Consider the following 27,760-nt stretch of genomic DNA (forward strand, 5'->3'; position numbering starts at 1 on the left):
ACTGTCTCATGTTAAATGGGATTGGAGCAAAAGCAATTCATGGTTTTTTAATGTTATTCAGTGAGATCACCATGAGATAAAAAGTTTATTATTGATATTGGTCCAGTTTGGTTGCATAAAGTGTCAGATTTCATAATCCTGAACATTAAATGATTATAATAGATGTTCCTTTGGGAGGGGGTACACTTGGGATTGAACTCATGACCTTGTGCTTGCCAGGCAGGCCCTTATGCTACTGAGCTAAATCCCCTGGCCTTGATTAATAAACTTTAAAAGACATTTGAACTGAAAAATTTTCAGGAAGTTATAGAATATTATACTTTCTGAAACATTGTGGGGGGTACATTCACATAATATTCAAATTTATTTTGCTGTTTTGACAACTAAATGACAGGTGTTGATTTCAGGGACAGACTTAAAGAGAATAGTTTCATAGCAAGCAGGAATAAAGTTACTCGTCTGTAGTTTGCTAATGTCAGAATAACCTCAAGTGCGTTAAATTATGGGGCCTTAAAAGCCAAAAGTAGATACAAATGGCCTACTTTAAATATTTAGCTTATTCAGTATTCGTGATTATAGGCAATCACTATTCAACAAATAGTTGTGTAATTACTGATACTTAGTTTTCAGAGCTAGAGTTTCCTTTGTTTTTCCTCCCAGGGAGAGGAAAGCTTGATTTGCTCTGGGGCTGGGAAAGTTTACTGGCTAACAAAGTGAAAGGTTCAATTAGAGTTTTCCTATCCGTAACAGTTACCTCCCACAGTCTCACTTTCTCACTTTTTGCCCATTGCTGTGCCACTTCAGCATCCACTTGTCTCTGCTCAGAAAGGTCAATTTTGTTTCCTAATACAACAATTGCAACCTGAAAGAAAAAGCATTAAAAAAATTATACTTTGCCAACGTCAGATTTTAGACAAAATGAATAAGGAACAGTGTCCCATTTAATAAACTGCCCCATTAAAGAGTGAGGCATCACCATCTTCCTGAGTACCTTTTTATTTAAAAAAAAAAAATAAACACACACAAAGATGTTCTACAGGATGCTAACTTTTTAGAAAAAGAACAGGTGAAGTTACTTTAATTTGGGTATAAATGGAAGATAGCCTTGCAAATTAACCTCCTGGATAGTGGTTTAAAATGATGGTTTCAAAGTATGTTTCTATTTGGCTATGCTTGGGTATTATGGTTTATATCTAAACACCCTCCCCCTGCCTCATATGCTTGCTCATAGGTAGGGCTTAGGGGAGATTACAGGACTATTGGAGCATGAAACTATATTGGGAAGTGAGGTCAGAAGAGGAGAGTCAGTGGGAGCAGGGTCCAGAAACATCTGTCTCTAACCCTGGCACCGCCTTGGAGCTCCCTCTCTGCTTCCCACTGCCACCATGCCATGAGTTGCTTCTCCTCCACCTTGGAGCCACATTAGGGACTAAAACTTCTATAAATTGTGAGCCAAAGTAAACCTTTCCTCCTTTAAATTGTGGATGTTGGGTGTTAAGACATTGGGATTCAATTAGAGCTACAAGAATTCTGTACCTCAAAGAATCTAAAATTCCATGGAAGTAAGATTTTGTTGTTCTTTTCAAATCTCAAAAAGTACCTGCTGTTTAATGAATTATGGTCCAACAGAAGCATTTTACACTAAATAGAAGTTATCCACTTAACACCTGATGCTTACTGCTCATCAGGCCCTGCTTGAGGTGACCAGAACACAGTCACAATAGTGTCAAAACTACCTAACCAGCAGACCTCTGAGCCAGGATTATGTGGATGTGCTCCCAGTGAGGCTAGACTTCCTGACAGGATGGAGGAGTGAGCCCAGAGTGCTGGCTTCCTCAGGAAATCTATTACCCACCTCAGCAAAAACTGCCATCTTCAGGCCTGTCATTGTTTACATCTCCAGACCTTTTTAAGACTAGAGCCTCTCTAGTTGCTCCAGTTGGTCTTGAACTTAGGCTCCTTTTGCCTCAGCCTCAAGAATGGGAGTTACACTGTTTACCACCACACTGGCTGTTCCTGTTCTTCGTGTGCATTCCCCAGTATCACCATTTCTCTCTCTGCACCTGCAGACCACCACCACCACTGAATACTGCCTTCACCTTCTGGCCGTACTGAAATGGAACTTTACTCTTTCTCCTTCTAACCATTACCACTGAGGGCGGAAAAGGGGCAAACCAGCCAATTTGTCATCACACTGCCCCAACAGAATTTTTCCCTAGAATGCTCCAATATACCTCCCTCTCCCCCTTGCCCCTTGTTTCTGCTCACCACAAACCTGCCTCAGGAACGTGTCCCTCACTACACTATGCTCATAACCTACTCACTTCACTAGCCATGCCATGCTTCCAGTCACCTAGTTTCTCGGTGCTTTGACTTTCCAGTGATCTTACTTTGACCTTAGCCTATGGTCACATCCTAGGCCCTGACGATGCATCTGCTCTTGTATCTTATCTCAATTCCCAGCATCCTACTGACTGCTACCTTCCCAGCCAAGCCCAAATACCCTTACAGCAGCAGTTCCAAAGACCACTCTACTAGCTGTACTACCTTTATCACTGTCCTTCCACCCTGCTCATGCCCTTAATTCCTCCTCAGCTAAGATTCCTTTCTTCCCTTCCCCCGTTATCCCACCATGCTCATCTGGCAAAATCCCCTCTCCTGTTGTAAACCAGACCTCTTAAATCTTTAGCTGCTTGTGGCTGGAGAAGAACACACAACCCTTTTAGCTAATTTCATCGATTACCACTGACCTCCAACTAGTGCTCTCCTGAAAATGTATTACATTTTCTTCTTTTTATTCTGTAGACAACATCTCAGACGTTGGCCCTCTGTTACCCTATGCTCACACATCTTCTTTTCAGTTGATAAGACTATTTCGGTAAAACAAACTAAAAACAAGCAGTTGTTTCTTCTACACTAACGAACTGCTAACTTCCAACACATCTCGCTGTTCTAGACCCCCCATCCATCCTCATACCTGGACAGGAATGTCACATCAGCAAATGTTTCCATTAAGTTTTTTCCTCTGTATTTAATCACTCCTACTAATATACAAACACATTATCTCATCTAGTGAAATCTTTTTGCACCACATCCTTCTACTCTCTGTAGCAAAGTTCTTTCAAAGAGGTGACTGTATGTTCTGTGTTTAATTCTCTCATTCACTAAAACTTCAACTCATTCAGTAAACTACTCTAGTCCAGACCTCCATGTATTAGCTGACCTAACTGCAGCATTTGATGGCTTGATTACTCCCTGGATTTTAAGGTGCTAGCTTTACTTTCTTTCTCGGTTACCCTCATCTCAAGTTTTTCCTTCTACCTCACTGGCCACTTCTCCTAAGACTCCTTGGCTGGTTTCTCCTGACCATAGATGGCCCCCCCAAGCCTCGTGTACTCACAGGCAGAGCATTTGGAAGGTGACTAGATTAAGACTTGCTGTTAGGAGGTGGAATCTAGGCTGGATAGGCTGGTTGCACATAGGGGAAAGGCTGCAAGGGTTTATCTCCCCTGCCATACCATCCAGCAAATTGAAACCTCTACAAACTGTGCTGAAATAAGCCTCTCCTTTAAATTCTGGATGATAGGTATTCTGTCCCAGGAACAATAAAGTAACTAAACAGCCTCCAACTTACATTACTCTACTTGCTTCTCATTTCTGCTACCAACACATCAGCCAGAGTGGTCAGTTTCATATAAGGTAAAGATGTTCAACTTTATTCACTTTCAGAAAAAAAAAAACCCTCCATTTTCATAAAATCAAAAAGTTTAACCACATGCTGTTGTCCAGACTAGAAAAATAGGCATTTTCATACTAATCCTGTGTAAGATAATTTGGCAGTAAGCCCCACTTAAGCTCATTAGTTTTACCCTAGTAAAGGGATAAAATACTTGAAAGGCATGCAGACTGTTTCCTTTTGGCAAGGGGTAGGGAGTTTATTGGGAAATGAATCTAGGGCTTTCTAGGTACCAAGCACAGGTTCACGACAGCTTTGCCCTATCTCCTATGTACAGGGTCCTGATGGTTAACAACAGTGGGTACCAGGCTTCATAAGAGTTCACTTGTCATTTTCATTTCTGAACTATGCGCAAGTACTTCTTACTCTGTTTTTAAAGAAAATATGAAAATTTCTGGATGTGGTGCCATACACTTGTAATCTCAAACTCGGGAGACTCAGGCAGGAAGATTGCTATGATTTTGAGGTCACCTGGACTGTATAGCTCAAGGCCAGCCTAACCTACATGAAATCCTGTCTCAAAAAAAGAAAATATAAATGCCACTTAAGCCACATCATTCCTTTACCTAGAACCAATGGCTTCTCATCTAACAACAACAACAACAAAAAGTGAAAGCCAAGGTGTTCTACTCATCCTATAACTCACTTCTGAGCCCAGACTCTGGCCTCACTGCTGGTTCTGGAGTGTATAAACTCAGGCCTTGGACCCCAGCACTAAACCTGTAGCATGCTCCCTCCCTCCTCCCTTCAAGTGCCTGTGAAAAGTCCCTTCATCAGAAAGGCCTTCCCAGGTCATCCCATGGAGGCTGCAGGGCCTTCTTCTCTGTGCTTGACTTCTCTACTCAGCATTATTCTGCACATGCACTTGTACACTGCCCGCCCCTCTTCCACCTCAAAATAGCAGCTTTGTGATGGGAACAAGAACTTTGTTTCTTACTGCATTTTCTGCACCTAGAACTATGGCTGTACACCAGTTGCTCAATAAACACTTTTAAAGTTAACATACTTCCTAAAGCTCCATAATAACGACTTGAGGAAAACACCATTATCCTCATTATACAGATAAAGAATGGTGGCAGAAAAGCTGAAAAAGAGGCAAGATTTAAGCATGTGACTTCACTGAAATATTCAACCTTCAAGGGGCAGAGGGGAGTGGAGGATACTGAAGAAAGTATAGCATTTATCTGAGATGTTGTTACTTGCCCTTTTGTATCTTTGAAGGCAGAACCTTGTGAATGTCATATTCACAAACTAAGAGCTCAAAAGAATAAAAATAAATAACTTGTTCCTCAGCAGACAAGTGAAGAAATTTTGGTGTAAACATATGCACTATGATGAATTGTAGGGAGAGTTTTTATTACAGTAAAAGCTACAATCCCATTAATCCCACTCAAATTAGAAATTGAACCTAGGGCTTAATGGCAATAGTGTCTGACAGTAATAAACTTTTTTTTTCAGTTCTGTTAACTTGCTTTATTCCATAAATTTTTATTCTTTTTAAAAATTAATGTTATTGGTATTTTTAGTGTAATAAATTTCTAAAGATTGACTGTATATTGTGATCATGCTGTGTATGGAGTACCACTCAGCAATAGTGAACTACTGTATATGCAACAATTTGGACAATTTTCTAAAGAATTGGCTGTATATAAAAAAGAATCCTAAAAGTTTGCATACTGTATGATCCCATTTATATAGTAATACTATTTTAGTGACAAAACTATATTAGTGGTTACTGAGGGATAAAGAAAAGGGCAGGGAGAGATGTGTGGCTACAGAAAGGCAATATGCTGGCTCTGTGTGCTAATGGAAATAAATATTCTCTACTTTGACTAGCAGGTCAATGTCCTGATTATAAGGTTCATCTGTTTTTGTGGTACTAGGGATTGATGCCAAGCCCTCACATGTGCTAGGCATGTGCTCCCCCAATAAGCTGTATCCTATCCCTTTTTGGTTTTTTTTTTTTTTTTTGGTGTTTTTGTTTTTGAGACAGGGTCTCCCTATACAGCGCAGGATGGCTTTAAACTGGCTTATGCAGTCCAGGCTGGCCTCAAACTCATGGTGATCCCCATGCCTCAGCCTCCTCGAGTGCTGGTATTACAATTATGCACACTATGTCTGGCTATCTTAGCCTTTTCACTTGATGGTCTTGTTAAATCCCTCAAACTTGCAATCCTCCTACCACAGGTTCCCCAAGTAGCCAAGCTTAGAGATATGTACCACCACACCCAGCTATACCACAGCTTTGCAAAATGGCAGCAGTGGGGTAACAGGATAAGAGATCTCTCTATTAGTTCTTAAAACTGCTATGAGGGAGCAGTGGCACACACGTGTGGTCCCAGTTACTTGAAAGGGTAAAGCAGGAGAATCACGTGAACCCAGAAGTTCAAGCCCATCCTGGGCAATGTAGGAAGACTCCCATCATTAAAAACATAAACCATAACTGGATTTTTAAAAAAAAGTTAAACTGTAATCTCAAAAAGTTAACAAAAGTAAAACACAAAATCTCAGGTAAGAAGATCTGCTAGTGCTACTAATTGGTACACTGCATGGCACCCTACACAAGGAGGTATCACCTATGGGAGAGCTATGAGAAGAGTTCCAGGCAAGGGAACCAGCAGGTGAGAAGCACTTAACTGGACAACAGGATTACTGATGTAGACCAGTGTCGCTGCAGTACAGTGATAGAATCGGAGCGTTAATTAAGATGAAAAGGGTGAGCACTGGGGGTCACAGTCCTATACTACAGTGAGGCCAGTGGGTCTTATTTCAGGTGGTCAGTAGGTAGGCTCCACTAATTATTCATCCCCCCCAAGGATGAAAGAACTCTGTTCAGCCATTGAGACAAAAAGAAGCTTGAGAAAACTGATGCTAAACAACTTTATAATGCTTGAGATAGAGAGTAATTAAAATTTAACCTGTACATGGTACAACAACCAAAACGCACAAAGTCAAATGCTAATCCCGAAAGAGCTGTCAGTCCCATACTTCCTGGGCTAAGAAACATACTGCAGTTACAGACAGTAAAAGTACAGTTTGCTGGTTTTACCATCTGTTCAAAGTGCCCCCAAACCACTTTGTAAATAGTATTATAGTTCACATGTGGCTATTTTCTGGACAGGAGGGGTTGAGACAGGGTCTCACTATGTAACTCAGGCTGGCCTTGAGCTCCCTGTGTCACCCAGGCTGATCTCAAACTCACAGTGATCTTTCTGCCTCAGCCTCCTGAGTACACAGATTACAAGCATGCACCATCACACCTGGCTCACATTTGGCATTTTTAACATGCCTACCTCTTTTTTGTCTTTGAATTTATCAATTTCTTTCTTCAGAAGCTCCACCCTTTGAAAGGACTCAAGATTATTCACACTGTACACAAGAACAAAGCCATCAGCAAATGAAAAATAATGCTTTGGCAACTCAACGCCTTCTTGTAGGCCTCTGGTGTCATAAAGATGTAACTGTTCCTTTACTCCCCGATCAGTTTCCACACAGGCCATGTACACATCTTCCATTGTTTCACACTCTTCCATTCCTGGGATAAAAAAAAATTATTACTTTTTTTTGGATATACCAGTATCAATTGTTCGGAATTTCCTTGTCCTGTAGCAGTTCTGGCCTTCCTGTTTACCACATGTAATAACCATAGTTGTGCTTTACTAACTTCTTGAAAGTGAAAAGTAGTTTAGTCAGTGAACAGAGCTGAGGATAGGCTCAGTGGCAGAGAGCTCACCCAGCATGCACAAGGGCCTAAGTTCAATCCCCTGCACGAGGGTGAAAAAACTTTAAAGCTCATAGTAAATTAAGTGCTTTTTAAAAGAATTTCTGTTTAGAAATAAAAGTAGTAATAAAATTTGACAGTGAGATTTACTATTACATATGTTTAAGATGTACCTATTACAAGAATACAAGAAATTAATATCTAAATTGGAGTTAAAGGCTAATTTAAAAAGTAGCTTCCACACTAGTTCTTTTTTCTCTACCAGAGCCAAGGACAAGGCAGGACTTGGGGGAAATTTACTGCTCTCTGTAGAACTCCAGCATCTCTTTAAGGGAACAGAAACTTCCTGAACTCCTAGACAGGTGTATCTCTCTTTGTAGCTGTATGTACAAACTAACATATACAGAAGGTCCTTAATAAATGTTTGCTTTGCCAGACATGGTGGCACATGCCTGCAATCCTAACACTAAGGCAGTGGCAAAAGAGTTCCTATGGGTTCAAAATCAGCCTGAGCAACTTAGCAAGGGCCTGTCTCAAAATAAAAAATGTAAAGGGTGGAGATGTAGCTTAGTGGCACAGCACCCAGACTTGATCCCTGGTGCTACAAAACAAAACAAATACAGTAAGTCCCGAACTTACATTCAGGTTGGGAGCTTTCAGAAAAATGCATGCCACATTACAAACATTCGTAGATGTGAAAAAACTGTGGACACAGCCCATGTGTCTGCCAGACACTGTCATGGTTGATTCTGTAAAGTGGTACAGTGCTCAATCAGAGCCCAGGGTGTCTAGAAGCAAGAGGAAAAGCAGTGGTATGAAGGAGACTGCTAGGAAGTGCAAAGCAGTAACTCTGGAAAGATGAAAATTGAGTAACTGGTGGTCTAGATGAAAAGGTGATGGACATTGCTCGTCCTTGTATCATGAATCATTCAACCATTGGCACAATTCTAAAGAACAAGGGCAACATCATGAAACATGAATCTGTTTTATTCTTTACGTTATGTATTTATGTCAAAGGTGTGTAAGACTCACTTTGTCAGACTTACAAATGAATCCGACTTAAGAACATTTTCCCAAATGGAGCTTGTCTGTAAGTCAGGGACTTGCTGTCAATGTTTACTGAATAAATAAATGACCCTGTAACTGATATTCCAATTTCAGTCCCTTTCTTGCCTGTTTAACTGTTAACTGTGGTGTCAGCTTGGGTAAGAAGTGCCTAGCAGATTAGGTTAGCATAGCCCTGGGTGTGTCTGGATGACTTAACTACTGAAGATTGAAGACCCACGCTGCCTGTGTCGCCCAGGTGGAATAGAAAGGAAAAGGAAGGAGTCTTGCTTGTACTTCCTTCCATCTTCACCGTCACCTTTGGACCTCCGTCTCCAGGCTTCTGAGTGGAGACTATTCTGCTCCCAGCACATGCCCTCCACCTTTCCTATGTGGACCCACCCTGGACTCTGCAGGGAGCTCCAGCCTTGGACACTGGCCTGGAGCCTGTGGGTTGTCCAGCACGCAGGCAGCCCTTCTGCATTTCCCACCCCGGCCCTGTAGGCTGCCACTGTGAGCCTGTCTTGCAAATTCTTTAATGTCACATGTATTTTTATATTCATTCTGTTTCTCTTGTGAACCCTATATACTTGCAATCTTTCAAATGTATTTTGTACTTTGTCCCCACTTGTGCAGGGTTTGTCTCTTCAACAGTCTTAAGTTCCTTGAATGAAAAGAAGTATTTTACATATACACCAAATATTTAATACCTGTTTGTTGATAAAGGAATTAAGGAGAGAAAATTAACACTTTGAATTTTAATGAGCAGGGCAGAGGTATGTGACAAAACAGGTACTGTAGGGTCCCACTAAACACTTTCTTGTTTAAATATGTGCTACATCCAGAAGTGAAATCATAAGATTAACAGCCCACATTTTAAAAATGCAGTTACTTTTTTGAAAACTGGTTAGTTTTCCTAAGTTACCTAAATACTACAGAAGCATTTGCCTTACAAGGCAAGTGCTTACATGAAAGGGTCATGAATGCTAAATGAAATCTTCATAAATACTGGTTTTATAGAGATAACCAAGTACTGATACATAGAATGGATCACAAAGAGCCAAAAAGTGTACTTTTATCAGTGTAAGTCTTTACACTAAGGAATGTGTTCAGTGTTCAGTAAGGAAAAATTATCCATAAATTTGCTTGTGTATGTATATCTGTGTCATCGTATCATAAATTAAGCCTAAGGGCAATTAAATGTTCTATTAAAACATAAATGTATTGAGCTTTGATTACAAAGAAATTAAAAAGCAAAAACACTACCAAAGCTAATCTAGTTACCGTATTCCCTCAGACTTTCCGATGTTTGCTTCTCTACAGACTAATAAAGTCATGGTAATACCCATGGCTCTCCAGCTTTCCTTGCCACTTTGTACTGCTAAGCAACCAGGCTTCTCCCACCAGAAGACTGAAGGCACACTCCTAGGACACTCTAGGTACACTCCTAGAGAGCCAGACGGTCTATGAACCAAGGGATGAAGGGTATGGAGAGTTCCACAGTGAAGACCGGCATCTACTACTAAGTGACACACCTGCACACACACGCACACTCACTGAATGTTGAACTTCCACCCTTTAAGCTCTCTTCCCTTACCCTACTCCCAAAACTTGTCAGGTGAGCCTTTACCAGGCGTGTTGGTGCACACTTGTAATCCCATCACTTGGGAGGCTAAAGCAAAAGAATCACCAAAAGTTTGAGGCCAGCCTAGGCTACATAGTGAGTTCAAGGCCAGCCTCAACTTCATAGCAAGATCCTACCTCACAAAAACAAAAACAAACAAACAAACAAAAAACAGCAAAAAATCCTACATGAAGGAATTTGAGGAATATAACCAATGGGAAAAAAGTTCTAAATACGCTGACATCCAAAAGCTCCCAACAAATGCCCCATCCTTATTGAGGATCAAAGTCATGAAAGCTATCCATATGCTCAGAGTTCCCAATTAGCTTTGTAGGTCTCCACTCTATCACAAGCCAATAACTACGCTGAAGAAATAGAGACCAAAATCAGAAAAGAGTATCTCAGAGGAAACAAACTATGGAAAGAAAAACAAACTACCTAATACTATGTCAAAGAGACAAGACAGTGCATCCATGAAAGAATAGCATACTAACAAAAACTCAATGGAAGGAGAATGTATGAAGAAATCTTCCAAAAAGTAGAGAAAAAACATTAAGAGAAACTTAGAAAATTAGAGGATCAATGTACAAATTACAGAAAGGGAGAACACAGAATACAGAGGAGGGACAGCATCAACAAAGTAATTGGGAACTGAAGAACAGACATTTCAATGTTGAAAAGACCCACTGAAAGCCAGGCATAGTAGCATACACTTGTAATTCCAGCACTTGGAATGTTGATACAGGAGGAACATTGTAAGTTCAAGGCCAGCCCAGGGATACCTAGTGAGTTCAAGGCCACCCTGAACTACATGGTTCAAGACTAGCTTGTCTCAAAAAAACAAAACAAAAACAAAAACAAAAAAAACTGAGCGCTTAGGACACTGTATAAAACAAGATCTATAACAGATCATTGTAAAATTTCACAACAGCAGTGTCTTGGTTCATTTGTGTTTGCATTATAACAAGATACCACACAAACTGAGTAATTTATAAACAGATTTCACAAGGGAGGCTGGAACATCCAAGATCAAGGCATCTAGTGCCTAGGAATGGCATATTCCCCACTTCTAATATGATTTCATGCCACTGTCTTGCTAAGGCATCAAATGCTAGGTCCTTACATGGTAGAAGGAATAGAGAACAGAGCACTTTCTTCAAGTCTTGTATGATAATGCTAATTCCATTCATGAAGGCAGAGCACTTGTGACTTGATCACTTCTTGAAAGCTACACTTGTTAACACTGCTGCAATACAGACTAAGCTTCAACATGAATTTTGAAGTGAACACCGTCATTCAAAGAATAGCAACTAAGAACAAAGAAGAGAGCCTTCAACAGGCATACAAAGCATCAAGTATCACGCCTCCAAGATTCTCAAAAGCAGCACAGGAAGCAGGAAGATCACAGAATCTGACAAAGCTTAAAATATACTCTCAAACCAGTGAGTTCAATTCTAAATAGATGCTCCAGAGTCAGAATTGCCAGAATACGTATAGATACAAGTTTGTTCACAGTCAGATTATTTCTAGTAAGACCAAACTAGAAAACCAAATATTTATTAACATAGAAGCAATAAATAAATATAGGTATCTTCATATTACAGAATACTATACAGCAAGGAAAATTAACAAATCACTTGTACAATGAAATGGATAGATCTTACAATGCTGAGCCAAGAAGGAAAGAAGCCAAACACTGAAGAATTTATATTATATGATTCCATTCATATAGTCAGTAACAGACAAAAATGAACTACATCAGTGACATATACCCATAGGTAGCAAAAGAAATGCTATCCGTATCACATCAATAAGGGAAAAAAATGGTGTCAAACTTTTTTACTTGCACTGAGATTATTAGTCTGGCTTGTCATAACTCATTAAAGATACATCCAATTTATATGCCGTGGCTGCATGCTCCAGTCCTAGTATGAGCCATCCTGCACGCCTACTGTCTGGAGGCTCCATGGAGGCTACTGTCTGGAGGCCCTGATTCCTGCATCTGCTTCCAGATGCTTCTGTTTCTAGTGGGGCTCACCCAGGAGGCCTCTGGTACAGTGTCCAGGGTCACATCTGCTGTAGGGTTTCCTGCAACCCACATATGGGCAGTGGTACTTGGTAGACAATGAGTCCCTCACCCTCCTTTCATTCATGAGTAACCTTCCCAACTGTGGTCCCACTATTCACTGTCTTAAGTCTAACTTTGGAATCTTAGATTCTATAGGATTCCCTCCCAAAGAGTCACTAAAAGGAAGTGCTAAACACAGAAATTTTTCTAAGAGTTAACAGTTCTTGGGAAATTCTGAGCCAGGTGCTATTCCCTCTCAACTTCAACCATGGTGGCCTGGGGATCTTCCATAGAGAGGGTGAGGGTGTGTGGGTGTGTGTGTCTGTGTGTGTATCTGTGTGTGTCTGTGTGTCTGTGTCCGTATTTCTCTGAAAATTAAACCCAAGGTCTAATGCATGCTAGGCAGGTGCTCAACTCTGACCTGCATCCCCGTCCCTCTGAAACATTTTTGGAAGTGAAAAGATGTTAATTATTTGAGAACTAAAGGCATAAGATAAAACATAATGGGCATGGTAGTGTGCATCTGTATTTCCAGCTGCTGTGGAGGCTCAGGAAGGAGGATTGCTTGAGCATAGACTGGGTAGTGTAGCTCCTTCTGCCCCCAGAAGATATGGCCACTCTATTGATAGGGCAGTGTAGAAAACTACATTTTTCAGTATGTCTTGCCCCTGGGCTGTACAGTGTACCCTAGTTCTCATGCTAAGCACCATTTACCAGGTAAACAGTCTAGGGTTGGTTTCTGACAGGAAGGCTTCCTCTTCCATGGAACAGCTACTGGTGTATTCTGGAGATGGAATATAATGGCTGAGCTGAAATTACAGTGACTGTTAACTTGGGGTTGAGCCTTGCTCTAATAATTTTAGCCTCCGCAGGTATGCTCAAACCATGTGTTGGCCCATTGCCATTTCTCTTAGGCACTGCCTCTTCCCCACAAAAGCTCCTAGTTTTGGGGGGATTCTGGGCCAGGTGCTATTCCTTCTCAACTTCAGCCATGGTGGCTTAGGGATCTTCTGTGGAGTAATGTCTGGGCTTTGCCAGCCTAGATATTCTGGTGCAACAGCTTCATGGTGAGTCTTCAGAGATGTGGTGGGTTTCTCCAGGTAGCTGGCATTCTGGTTGAGGAAGGGGTTTGAGAGGTGTCTTAGAACTTGGGATGAAAATACTGCAGGGTTTAGAAGTCATCATGGTGGTCACTGTGGCAGTCATCATTGCATGCCACACCACTGCCTTGCTGTATCTTCAAGTTCTGGCTCTGAGCAGTCATAAAAGTGGTAGCTTTCAGCATGTGTTTCTTGCAAATAATTACTCCACAACTCTGCCTGATTCCTCCTGTAGTCCACAGTGGGACAGAAAGAAAAGATGCACACATCTCCATTGTAGGTGACTGTCTTTAGTTACATTTCTCATTGCTGAGACAAAATATCTGAGACTCAAACTTAAGGAAAGAAAGGTTTATTTAGCTTGCAATTTCTAGAGGTGTCAGTCGGTGATTAGTTGGCCCCAAGGCTGGGTGGCCCATGGCACAGAACAATTCATAGTGGTAGAAGACAGCAAAAGCAACAAGAGAAAAAACTAAGACGAATTTGGTACCAAAGAAGTGTTGTGACTATAACTGACCATGTGGTTCAGGAGCCTTTGGCAGTGCCTTTGAGAAGAGTCTGGAAAGGTTCAGAGATCTCAGCTGAAAAAGTAGTGCTGAAATGCCTTTGACTGTACTGTCTGGGAGATTCTGCTCAGAGCTCAGAAGACCAGAAGGCTCATAGAAAGACCAGGCTTGGAAAGGTTTCTGCTGGATAGAAGGACTACATTAGCTGCAGACTCCTGATGATGTGTGTTCAATGCCTTGGTAGAAAGTCTGTCCGCATTTTGCTCATGTTCAGAAACTTTGCCTCACTCTGAGATAAAGGGTGGCAGACTCATCTGGCAGAAGAAATTTCAAGGCAGTTCAGTGTTGAGGTGGTAGACTGGCTGCTGTTGGGGGATTTTAGCCACGCCTATGTAGAGAATGGAGCTAACAGCGCAGCAGAATGATTTGAAACATTGTGAGTTTGGCCAGAAAGGAAGCTCTAGTAAAACTGGGCTGCAAATATAGAGCAGAGGAGACCTTGATTGTTGAGAAGGAACAGGCGACTAGACAGTGGCCTGAGGACACCACAAGAAGCAGCAGGACTCCACCCTTTACAGCCTCAAAATTGCAACAGTGAGAGATTTTGCTTTGAGAAGAAAGCCCCTAGAGCACCGCATTCCAGAATGGCCTAGAGAGTCTGTTCCTTGTAACTGGATTCAGAGTGGCACTCACTCCCTATAACCAAGAAGGAAGCTTAGCTCCAGCTGGTGGCAGACCCTGGCATCATCCATATGCTGCCAGTTTTAGGTGCATGCAGAATGAAGAGTTGTGGGGTCAAGAAGGCTTCCAGCCAGATTTCAGAAGAAGTTCCTGAGAGGCCAGGTAGTGTGTTCCTGAGGGCAGTGTGGGAAGCTGTGAGTGTGAAGCTGAAGGTACAGGGGAGACCCCAGAAGTTTGGAGAAGCAAGTACGTGGGTCACTCAATAAAAGCTATAGGGGGAGCAGAGCAGGCCCAAGAGAAGCATGAGAGCTACAAATGCAGGCAGTGCCTTAGGGGAGGAGCCACTCCAGCCCTCTGGAGTTCACATCTTGCCCCAGATTGCTTCAGAAGCTGCACATAGAACTACAGGAGTTAATGTTTGCCCTGATGGATTTTTCACCTGCTTTGGTGCCATTCCTTTGTATCCCCATTTGTAACTTTTGGAATGGAAATGTCTGTATTGCCCCATTTAATGTTGGAAGTGTTTAACCTCTTCATTTGTACAGGGGCTCAAAGCTATGAGTTTGCCTTAAATCTCAGAGGAAATTTTGTACTTGGGCTGAAAGTGATAGGACCTTGACAACTCTTGGAGATGGACTAAATGCCTTTGCATACAGCAAAGTGCAAGAGTCTTTGGGGCAGTCAGAGCTGCAATGTTATGGCCTGTGTTTAGATGTGTCACCCCAAAGCCTCATGGTGTCACAGGTTGGGTTTTTTTAGAGGTGCCTGAATCTACTGTGTGACTATCTCATGGTGCAATGTGGAGATTAAGTATTTGTGAACTGGGGCTGGGGATTTAGCTCAGCAGCATAAGTGCCTGCCTTGCAAGCAAGCAGTCGTGAGTGTAATCCCTGGTACCGATAAAAAAAAAAAAAAGAATGTGTGATTATTAAACCAGTTCACTGCTTGGAGTATAAAATAGGCAGAAAAAAGCTGCTATGGTCCCTTGCCTAATTTGATATCTTCTCCCTGCTATGTTCAGTTTCTCCCCTACAATAGTTTATCATGCCAGCCTGCCTTGGAGCTCATCAATAATGGACTGAAACCTCCAAAAACTGTGAGTAAAATAAATTTTTCCTCCGTTACCTATTGGCATTGGGTATTTTGTCTCAGCAAACAGGAAAGAAACCAAGACACCTATTATATATACCCCCAGGTCAATTTTAAGGGGATAAATGGATTCTAAAATCAAAATGTTTGAGAACTGCCAAATAAAATTTAGATGTAATAACCACTAAGTAAAAATTTAACAAAAATTGCAAATATTACTTTGCAAAGCTTAAATAAATAAGATTTCTAATAAAATGGGTAGTAAAAGATAAAAATATGCTCTAAGCCACTTGTTAAAAAAGAAATGCTTTAAAGATCTATATTTATCTATCTCTCACATAAACCCCATTTCATCCTAGCCTACAATGTCTTACTAAACAAGGACCACCTTAAAGACAGAAATATTTTTTAATGCTGTCTTCCTTTACCTCTGTAACTCTATGAGAAATCATCACACCTTGTATCACACAGCAATTGCTTAATAATTATTTGACTCAATGAATAAATGAGTTAATTCACTTCACAAAATTAGGTCACAAATGCAGCAAACAGCTATTTCTTTCATTTTTAAAACCTACAAAGCAGTGCTGTATTGGAAAGTTACATTTGTGAATGAGAGCTCACTCAGTTTATTCTGAAGTCAGCGATGACTATGCCAATTTATCTGCATGTAAATACACAGGAGGCCACACATGCACCCAGGTATATTAATTTCTATATACCAGCCTTTTCTTATCTGCCATAATCTACAGCAAGTGAATTTCAATAAAGGCAAGATTTTTCCTCTCCACTATCTTTTCTCCTTTTACACTTCACTGTTTTATACCATCAACTCTCCTTAGTTCAGATGACCAATGAAAGCTATTCACCAGTTTCCAGCATCCTGGAAGAAATTAATGCAAAACAATCTTACCAATAGTGTGATTTCCATAGAGAAGCTGCTCCAGAATTGCAGTTTTCCCCACAGATAATAATCCACAAACCACAACCTTGCATCCCTTTCCCATCTTCTCTCAGGATATCACTGTGAAGAGAATAGAAGGTTTTTAATAGAAGGTTTTTACTATTGAAACATATTTCTTTCCTTTCTTTTGAATTTTAAATTTAATCAGTAATATATACATAGGATAAATTTCAAATATAAAAATAGTCACAAAGAATAAGAATCTTTCCAAACTCTATTCCCCAGTCTCTCACTCGCTCCCTTAGGGGTAATCACGGATACCAATTCTTATCTTCAGAGAGAATCTAGACTTACTATAAGATGGCAATATACATGCACATAATTGCTTTTTTTTAAAAAAAGCATTTTACATGAAGAATTATTTCAGTTTTGATAAATCTGTAAGAATCCAATAAAATCTTTAATCCTCAAAAGAGACTGCCTGTTCACCACTATTTACCTGGGAAAATAAACTTAATTTAAGTAAAACTTTTAAAAAGCAAGGAGATAAAATTTTTTTTTTTGTACCAGAATTGAACTCATGACCTTACACTTGCCAGGCAGGAGCTTATACCACTGAGCTAAATCCCCAGCCTCTGGAGATAAATTTTTGACCTAGGTTTTAAAAAAGGAATATTAGTAATATTAATACTACTGTCAATCTATTCTCAGGAGTGTGAAAAATTGAATTTTGGGAGTCACACAGTCTCTTTTGGTCATACTTCTTTTTAAGGAAGCATGGACAATGGTAGAAAAATTACCCAATCACTTTTAACTAGAAAAAAGAAACTTCGTTTTTCTAAACTTTCCAATTTATATCCAAGAAACAAAAGTTCAGGTAACTTTTTTTTTTTAATTCTCTCAAGGCATTTGTTTTCTAGAAGCAAAGTACAAGAAGTTAAGTCAGACAGAAGAAAAAGACTCATTAAACACAACAGAATAATTTAATGAAATAAATCCAAACTTTTACATTACTTTTTGCAGTCTCCCACTAAGCTTCTTTCCAATTCTCTCTCCTACAGATGGCCATACCATAAATCTGACTAAAAAAGATGACACAATGTATTTCTATCTAGAAACAACTACAATAAAGTAAATACTGAGTATCTTTGTGGTCACTCAACTGCAACAAGTAAAAATCCAATCCAGAATATATTTTACTGGTACCAGAACATTAGCTATCTTTGTAGATGTGTGTTCTCCAGCACTATTAATTTTACTAACTCTGCAACAAATGAACAAATGAAGTTTCCTTAAGTTTCCTTCATTTTCTCAAAGCCTGTAATTTTTCAAGACCCAAATCACCCACAACTTGTCAGCTGACAGAAAAAGTGATCTTCTTTTTATCTCTTCCACCCCTCTTCCTTCAGTCTTCTGCACCAGTTTCCCAAAACTGGTGTGATCTCCCTTTGTCGTCCAGCCTTCTCATCTTTCTCTTCTTCCACTTCTCTATTTTCTCCTTAATCCATTTTAAATTTTAGCCCTAGAGGGAAAAACTGACACTTACATACACTTATATATGAGGACTTATATACCTCATATAATTATCTGGTTTGTTTTGTATTTTGTTATATAATCACAAATCTAGTTCATATAGTTAAAAGTTGCAAATTAAGGGTTAGCTCCGTTTTTACAGGCTGTGTTTGATGTTACTGGTACCACTAGAGCCACAATTGACACAACTGTTCTAAACAGCTGTTGGTCCTGGTGTTCCATGACTGAGATTAACCTAGGGTCACAGAAAATACTGTGGCACAGAGCCTAAGAAACAAACACTAGGCCAAATGAGCAACAACTTCTCACCTCCAACAAACTGAAGAGGTAAAATCTTCCAAAAGACATAAAACCCAAAAATCAACTACACCTGGAACACACCTCAGAGAAGTAGGCATTACCTAAGGGTCATAAATAGTACCAATAAAGCAACCCACCTAAGGCAATTTACAAGCATCACCCCGGGAATTAAACTAAAAAAAAAAAGAGACAAGAAAATGAGAAGACAGTTAAGCAAAATGCAATGCAACATTCAGTTCACCAAAGGCAAATCCTAGGGGTAATGAGGATACAGTCCACAAGCCCCCCACCAGGTCTTCTGAAGTAGAAACAACAAAGCAATTGAATGAGACTTTGGAAAAAATGAAATCAGAAATAATCTCTCAAATAACTACAGAGATTACCAAAATATACACCATTCTTAGCAACCTTAGAGCACACACAGACAAAAAACAAATAAGAAATAGACTAGCTCAAGTGAATTATGGAAGCTCAGCACAGGAAACAAATGGAATTCATAAAGCAGACTCAAGCAGAATAAAAACTCCACTGAAAGCATTCCAAGTAGATTAGATCAGCAGGAGGACAGGATCTCAGATACTGAAGACAGGCTTACAGTCAATGACCAGGAAAACAAAGATTTCTCAAAACTAGCAAGGGACCATGAGAAATCAATCCAGCAGCTGCTAGATGAGACAATGAAGAATAACTTGAGATTAACTGGAGTCAAACAAGCAAGAGATACCACAAATGATATTAAAATATGTTCACAGACATCATGACAGAAAATTTTCCTGGTAGAAAAAAGAATTTGACATTCAAAAAAAAACAAGGCATATAGAACTCTAATCAGCAATAATCAAAAAAAAAAAAAAAAAAAGCTAAAACCAGGATATCATAGTCAAGATTCCAGAAATTCAACCCAGAAAAGAATAGAATCTTAAAAGCTGTTAAGGAAAAGAAACAAATCACCCATAAGGAAAGCCCATCAGAATAGAATCACAGCTGACTTCTCAGCACAAACTCTCATGTCAAGGACAGCTTGGAGTGAAATACTCCAAATTCTAAAGGAAAACAACTTTCATTCCACATTGATGTATCCTACAAAACTATCTTTCAAAATCGATGGAGCAGTAAGATATTTCCATGACGAAGAACATCTGAGGAAATTTTTGACCACAAAACCAGAACTCCAAAATGTTCTGAAGGACATTCTAGAAAGAAATAATGACTATAGCTCCATAAAAACCCCAACAGAAGGAATCCACCAGGGAAGACAAACAATTAGAGAGAAGGAAAAAAAAAAAAAAAAAAAAAAAAGCATGGGTTGGGGGAGCCAACAACAGCAAAGTAACATGACAAAGATAAGTCAATACATATAATTATAACCATCAATGTTAATGGTCTCTATTCACCACTCAAGAGAAGACACAGACTGGCTGAATGGATCAAGAACCAAGACCCAACAATATGCTGCACATAAGAAACACATTTAATTCAAAAAGAAATTCACAGACTGAAAATCAAAGGATGGAAAACAATACTCCATGCAACAGGAACCCAGAAAAAAGCAGGGGTGGCTATTCTATTTGCAGACAAAGTGAATTTCGAGCCAAGACTGATTAAGAGAGATAAAGAAGGTCACTACATCCTCATAAAGGGAATAATCCAAGAGGAAGAGATAACAATCTTAAATATATAAGTAACAAATACCAATGCACTCAACTATATAAAGAATTACTAACACACACGAAAAATCAAGCCCTAATACAATTGTATTGGAAGACCTCAATACCCTATTGTCACAAAAAGACAGTTCAACTAGGCAAAAAAATAAATAATGAAATATTAGAACTAAATAAAATTTTTGCCCAAATGGACTTAGCAGATATCTATACTGTTCCACCCCCCTACAACATCAGAATACACATTCTTCTCAGCAGCACACGGGATGTTATTCACTATAGACCATATACTGACTCATAGAAAATGCTTAAGTAAATAGGAACAGAAATTATTTCATGTACACTACCATACCATAGTGCAATGAAACTGGAAATCCATGCCAAAGGAAACCACAAGAACTTCACCAACACATGGAAATTAGATAGCACCCTACTGAACAACCAATGGGTCACAGATGAAATTAAAAGACGAAATTAGACAGTTAAATGATAACGATAGTACAACACTTTGGAATTGAGAGGCACAATGAAAGCAGTCTTAAGAGGGAAATTCATAGCAGTAAATACCTATATCAGGAAAACAGACCAAGTGCATATAAACAACTTAATGTTGAATCTCAAATTTCTAGAAAGAAGAGCAGGGTCAGTCAAAAGCTACAAGGGAGGAAATCATGAAGACCAGAGCAGAAATTAACACACTGGAGACTAAAAAAAAAAAAACAAAAAAAAAACAATACAAAGAATCAATGAAGCTAAGAGTTGGTTCTTTGAAAGATTAAATAAAATTGACAAGGGGCTGGGGATTTAGCTCAGCGGCATAAGCACCTGCCTTGCAAGCAGGCAGTTGTGAGTTCAATCCCCAGTACTGATTAAAAAAAACAAAAATTGACAAACTCTTAGCCAATCTTATCAAAAAAAGTAAAGGAAAGACTCAAGTCCAGGCAAATAGAAATGACAGGGTAAAATCACCCTGCAGAAATCCAAAATGGTTTACACTCAAAAATCAATAGCCTTCCTGTACATAAATAACAAACTCACTGAGAGGGAAATCAGGGAAACAACCTTTCACAATAGCATTCAAAAATATGAAGTACCTAGGAATCAATTTAACAAAGGATGTACCAGACCTCTACATTGAAAACTACAGGACTCTGAAAAAGGAAGAATGAAGAAGATATGAGAAAATGAAGAAATATCTCATGTTCTTGGGTAGGAAGAACCAATATAGCGAAACTGGCCATACTTCCAAAACTGTTATACACATTCAATATACTCCCAATCAGAATTCCAATAGCATATCTCACAGAATTAGAGAAAACAATCCTAAAATTCATCTGGAACCAGAAGAGACCAATCTGGGAAACAAAGACAAGACAGGCGGCATCACAATTCCTGACCTGGAATTATATTATAAAACTACTGTGATAAAAATGGTATGATACTGGCAAAAAACAGACCTGAAAATCAACGTAACAGATTAGAAGATACAGAAGCAACTGCAGACACAGAAAGCCATCTTATCACTGGAAGAAGGACAGCTTCTTTAACAAATGATGGTGGAAGAGGCCAGAGATTTAGCTCAGTGGCTTAAGCACCTGCCTGGCAAGCCTGCGCTTGGAAGGCCGTGAGTTCAAGTCCCAGTACAAAAAAAAAAAAAAAAAAAAATGGTGCTGGACAAACTGGCTCTACACATGTTGAGGTTTAAAGCTGGACCCATATTTCTCACCATGCACTAAGCTAAAATCAGAATGAATCAAAGATCTTAATATTAAAGCAGACACATTAAATCTATTGGAAGATAGAGTAGGTAAAACTCTTGAAAACACTGGTGCAGACTTTAAACCCCAATTTTGCACAGGAACTACACAAAGAATGAAGTACTAGGATCTCGCCCTACTGAAAATTCAAGAGAAATTACCAACAGAGGGAAGAGACAACCCACAATGTGGGAGAAAATGTTTGCCAGCTACTCCTCAGACAAAGGATTACTATCGAAAATATAGAAAGAACTGAAAAAAATCAGTCCTCCCAGATTTAAAGATCCAATCCAAAAATGGGCATCTGAGATGAATATACACTTCTCAAATGAAGAAATACAAACAGCAAATAAATATGTGAAAAAATGTTCAATGTCACTGGTCACTGGAGAAATGCAAATTAAAACAACACTAAGTGTCTGCTTGCTCTGGGTGCATAGCTCAGCGGCACAAGCACTTGGCTGTCAAGCATGAGGTTGTGAGTTCGATCCTTGGAACAAAAACAAAACAAAACAAAAGATTACACTTTAGCCTTAAAAGAAGAGCTATTATCAAGAAATCAACCAATAACAAATGGTGGAAGGCCTGTGGAGAAAAAGAAACCCTTTTCCACTGTTGGTGGGAATAAAGACAAGGTGGATATCAGGGTGGAAATTCCTCAAAAAACTAGGATTAGAAGTCCCATTGGACCTAGCTATATCCTTTTTGGATATCTTCAGAAAAGAATTAAAAACATAATACCACAGTGATATATATGCGTCCATGTTTTTAGCAGCACAGTTTTCATAACCAGATCTTAAGAAACAATCTAAATGCCCATCCACTGAGGAATGGATAAAAACAATGTGATATTTTTATACAATGGAGTACCGCTCAGCCACAAAGGATAAACTGAAGACTTTTATAGGTAAATGGATACAACTAGAAACCATACTCATAAATGAAATAAATCTTACTCTCATGTGTAAACATGGTACTGTCTCACTAGTGTGAGAAGCTGAATGAAACAACATATGTGTATATATACAAAAAACTAAGATAGTTATATTCCTATTTCTCTGAGTTCACTAAAGAGAAAGATCTGTGCTGGTATTGTTGGGACAATTGAATACAGATGTCTTGTGCTCTGGGTGAATAATTTGAGGATTATAATGCACAATTATTTACCATTGTTGCCCCAATTGATGTGTTTTGAAATTTTGTTTTTGTTTTATTTTTTCTCCCAGAAATAAATTAAATAAATAATTAATTAATTAAAAACTCAAGCATCTTAAAAGGGTGGAATTATACTGTATCTAAAGGGAAGCAGCAGCTAGTCACAATGAGAAGAAAAAGTAAAACAGAAAACTAAAAAACAAAACCCAGTGATTCACAACAGTAAGCCCTCTGTAAAAGGAAGCAAGCATTGGTGTAAGGGACTGCAGCAAACCAGGAAAATTGGATGCCAAAAGAATCCTGAGAAACTAAGAAATCAAATGTTGTACTCCAAAGACGCTGGAAGTCATCTTAAAATATCTGCTTAAAAGGTAGCCTTTGGTTGTACTTTGATGGTTTACTGATGCCACGACTGACAGATAAAAGTTAGTCAAGAATGTATTATTATTTTGTATTTGTGTGTAGATATACACAAATAAAAGGGGAGTTCACTTTGAGACTACCAGAAAAGGATCTCATCAAGGGCAAATACTAAAGGCAACTGAGTAAAGGTAGCTCAAAACACCAGCCAAGAACCAGGCATGGCAGTGCACACCTGTAGTCTCAGCTAGATGGGAGGCTGAGACTGGAGGATCACTTGAGTTCACACCAGCCTGAACAACACAGCGAAACTCCATCTTAAAACAAACAACGTCCACAAATACAAATCACACTCATTAAGAAATTTAAGATTTTTATTTAAGAAGGAAAAGGATAGAATAGACCTCAATAAATATTTCACACTATCAAAAGGAAAACAAATATGAAAACATAAGTGATTAATCAAAGCATGGTTCATATATTCTAGGTTCCTAGTTGTTTTCCAAAAGGGAAAGCAGATTACTTACCAGCTAACATCAATTATTTACCAATAAAAACTACCAGCTGAGCATAGTGGCACATAGCTATAATCCAGTGCTCCTGAAGGCTGAGGTAGGAAGACGAGTTCAGACTCAGCATGGACAATGTAGAGAGACCTTGTCTCAAAGTAAAAAAATTCAGAAAGGGTTAGGGATGTAGCTCAGTGCAAAGGCCCTGATTTTAATTCCCAGTATAAGCTTAGTTCTACAAGCATTACATTTCATAATACAGTACTGAAGTGATTATAAATACCATAAGCATTATAACATAATATAAATACCACAAATGTACAAAAGTTCACCTGTGACTGCAGGAAAAGCCCCCTGGAAAAGCAATGAATCACATGAAGAGCTCCTGGACATGCCCAAGCCTCTTAAATCCAGTGTCAAGAGTTTGGAAAGGCACAGAGTCAACAGTTGACCTTTAGGTTCCTTTCATGACTGCCATACTAGCTGAAGGTAGTGGTGCACAACTGTAACCCACAGCTCAGCAGGCTGAGGCAGGAGAATCACTGAGTTCAAGGCTAGCCTGGACTACCTAGTGAGTTGTCTCAAAAAGCAAAACAAAATCAAAGCAAACAACAGCAATAAAAAGAATCTGTCATACCATGAAAGGGGAAACTGCTTATCCAGAACATGTACCAACACTGAGGCTAAAACAAAATGCAGTACTCACAGTTTCTCATTATAGTTCTTTCCCCTAAGTAAGAGATTGCTGGACAATAAAATTCCACCTGTGACCCATTAAACTTCATCTGACATAAACAACTAAGAGAACATCTTTAATAGGCAAGATCTGAAGCTATCTGCTTTATAGGATAATCAACAATACTGCTAGAAAATAAACACATTTCTTGGTCCAGTCTCATGAAAAATACTGAACCTTATCAATATTCTTCTCAGTTCATCAGAGCTAAACACAGTAGTGCACGCCTATAATCTCAGCATGAGAAAGGCTGAGGCAGGAGGATTGCAGCCACTTTGAGGCCAGCCTCAGCTACAAAGTGAGTTCAAGGCCAGCCTGAACTGCATAGTGAAACCTTGTCTCAAAAAAAGCAAAAACAAAAAATAATTTTTTTTCTTTTTTTTTTTTTTTTGGTCCTTTTCGTTTTTATCGGTACCAGGGATTGAACTCACGACTGCCTGCTTACAAGGCAGGCGCTTATGCCGCTGAGCTAAATCCCCAGCCCCAAAAAATAATAATATTGAAACACAAGAGAAGCACATCACAGATGCTGGGCGTGGTGGCAGCACTCCTATAATCCCAGCACTCCAGAGGCTAAGGCAAGAGGCAATTGTTGCCCCAATTGATGTGTTTTGAAATTTTGTTTTTGTTTTATTTTTTCTCCCAGAAATAAATTAAATAAATAAATAATTAATTAAAAACTCAAGCATCTTAAAAGGGTGGAATTATACTGTATCTAAAGGGAAGCAGCAGCTAGTCACAATGAGAAGAAAAAGTAAAACAGAAAACTAAAAAACAAAAAGACCAATCTGGGCTACAAAGTGTGCCCAAGGCCACTGTCAACTGCATAGTGGATGCTGTCTCAAAAAGACAAAAAAAAAAGAAAAGAAAAAATATCACAGGACAGATGTTACAAATTTCTGAAAAGGATAGCATCAGGTGAATGAAACTTCTACATTGTACGTTTACTTACATAAACATTATGGCAGGTAATACTTCAACTTGTTCATATGTAAATATCTTTACAGTGATAAACATATTAAAGGGTCTTGCAAGTACAAGTACTTCAAGTAGTAAAGCATAATACACAATTCCAGCTTACCATTCTTTTACTTCATAGCGAGGGCCTACCAAACTCCTGAAAGGGAGAAACCAGAAATGGTCCTTGCCTTCAAGAATTCACAATCACATGGAAATACAAATACAAATCCCGCTAAGCTGCTGAGAAACTGCAAGTTGAAAAACAAAACTGCAAAACCAACTAATACATTAACAGCAATTATTCACATTGCCCACATCATCTTTCCACGATTCACCCAAATAGGCAGTCACCCTAACTTCATTTTGTGTTAAACGCCACATCTTGATCCCTCAGTGAATCTGGGTATATCTCTGAGATATACCCAGGCCTCATGGATTCCTGTCTTCACCACTACTCAAATGGCCTGAGACACCTATCTTCTCTCATCTGGTCTGGTCTTCCAAAGATGTCCTTATTCTAACCCCCCAGATCTATTAGTAGTTTCTTCTCATGGTAAAGAAATTTGACATATGTAACTGAATTAAGTAATCTTTCGATAAAGAGACTATCCTTACATTATGGAGTGCACGGGGCAACACAGTCACTACGGTCAGACAGATAGTACAGGGAGGAAGTGAATGGGAAGTAGAGGAATGAGGCAGGAAGCTGTGTCCCTACTACATTCAGAAGGAACACAGGCCTAGAGGCAACTTGCTTTTAACCTAGTCTCTCTGCTCCATCTTTTTCCTTTTAGCTTACAAGCAGCAACCCAGGTTACCCTTTTAAAATCTAAGCCATAGGTTTATAAATATAAATTCCCAGTGGTTTCCGATCTTAGGCAGTTTGAAATCTAAAGTCCATATATAACCTTTACCTCTCTCACATCCAATCCTGCTTTCCCACAGGGTTCCTTGTGTTTCTTTATAAGTCCTAACATACTTCAGCGTTGTCACTTTTCCCTTGGCCCGAATGCATTCACCACCTTTCATCCAGGCCTGCTCACTTCTTGAGGGGGTTATTTGCTATTTGGTGCTAGGGTTGGCCTCAAGCTCTGAAGAGGTTAAAATGCACTCTACCCCACACTCCAGGCTTGAGGTTTTCTCCAAATGTCACCACTGACACTGAACAGTCACAATTGCAACTGCCACCAGGCTTGCTCAAGGATAAACAGGTGAGGCCCCGAACTGGCGGTCAATTGCCCTCCTGCGTGTCCCAGGCAAAAACCCCCCAGACCCAGCAGCCAGCTACGTGGGCAAGGTGCAGCGGCAGGCGGTGCGCGGTGCGGACCAAAGCCGAGGCAGTCCCAGCGCTCCATGCAGCAGCCCTCTTCCCAGCGCCCTCCACCCTTTGCTCTCATCGACAACTGCCTTGAGCGTGTACCACAAACAGAACACCTGGGATTCTTAAGTTTATAGTTTCCGAGAAAGCTTTGATTTCTGCATTTGGTGCGACATCCCCAACTAGGACAGTGCCTGGCAGTATCAGCCAGTTAATGTACTGCATACTTGGGAGAATAAATGAACTAGGGGAGAAGTCTTACGATGGCAAAGCTGCCGTTGGTTTGTTTTATGGAAAACATGAAAGCGGGGAGCCCAAAATTCACCAACTGATTTACACGGTAAATATGATTCTCTTAAGCCTCGGGCACACGTGACAGTAGAATTAGGAAGGGAATTAAAACCACACGACTGTATTAAAAATATTCTGAAAATACAAAAAAGCCAGGGAACTATTTTTCAGCCTAGAATGCAACGCAAAATGCCAGCATTTTCTTGGCACTTCTTCCCAAAGCATTCGCGCCTGCCAAAACAGCTCTGGCAAATAAATAATTTTGCTTTTCAAAGGAAAAAAAAGGCTGGCCCGACGTTAGCAAAGCTGGGATGAACCGCATTTACAGAAAAGCAGTGACACTAAAGCCGCCAGCACCCACCCTTTCCCTCGGAGCCCGCCCGCGAGGCGACGCAGGGACGGCCCCGCCCGCGACGCTCCACCACGAAGGCCTAGCCCCGGGCTCGGGAACCTTCCCGACCGAGGAGGGAGGGAGCGAGTGCCGCTCAGGGAAACCTGCGACGACCTGCCTGGTGCGGAGTGAACGAACCTGTACGCTGCAGCCCAGCCCGCAGATAACAGCGCGCAGGGTGCGCGGCTCCCCCACGATCCGCCGCCACAGGCTTTAAAGCCCCGCCCCCAACCTGCCGGCTCAGGGTAGCTGGAGGAGACCGCTAGCTCACCCTGTCGACCTGGCTACGCACACCCGCGGGCCGCCCCGCCTC

At 40.0% G+C, this 27,760-nt stretch overlaps 1 protein-coding gene across 1 annotated transcript; it reads right to left on the reverse strand.

The window, feature by feature from the left end:
- Positions 1-331: 331 nt before the first annotated feature.
- Nkiras1 (NFKB inhibitor interacting Ras like 1) lies at positions 332-27,760 on the reverse strand. Its single transcript, XM_003480166.5, has 4 exons — positions 27,586-27,760; positions 16,483-16,593; positions 7,030-7,271; positions 332-862 (listed from the first exon to the last, which is right to left on the reverse strand). Exons 2-4 carry the CDS (start codon positions 16,574-16,576, stop codon positions 620-622), a joined length of 579 nt encoding a protein of 192 aa, XP_003480214.1. The 5' UTR covers positions 16,577-16,593; positions 27,586-27,760; the 3' UTR covers positions 332-619.

Source organism: Cavia porcellus, unplaced genomic scaffold (assembly GCF_034190915.1).
Source record: "Cavia porcellus strain 051 isolate PalLab524CR breed Dunkin Hartley unplaced genomic scaffold, mCavPor4.1 scaffold_10, whole genome shotgun sequence".
Taxonomy (NCBI): domain Eukaryota; kingdom Metazoa; phylum Chordata; class Mammalia; order Rodentia; family Caviidae; genus Cavia; species Cavia porcellus.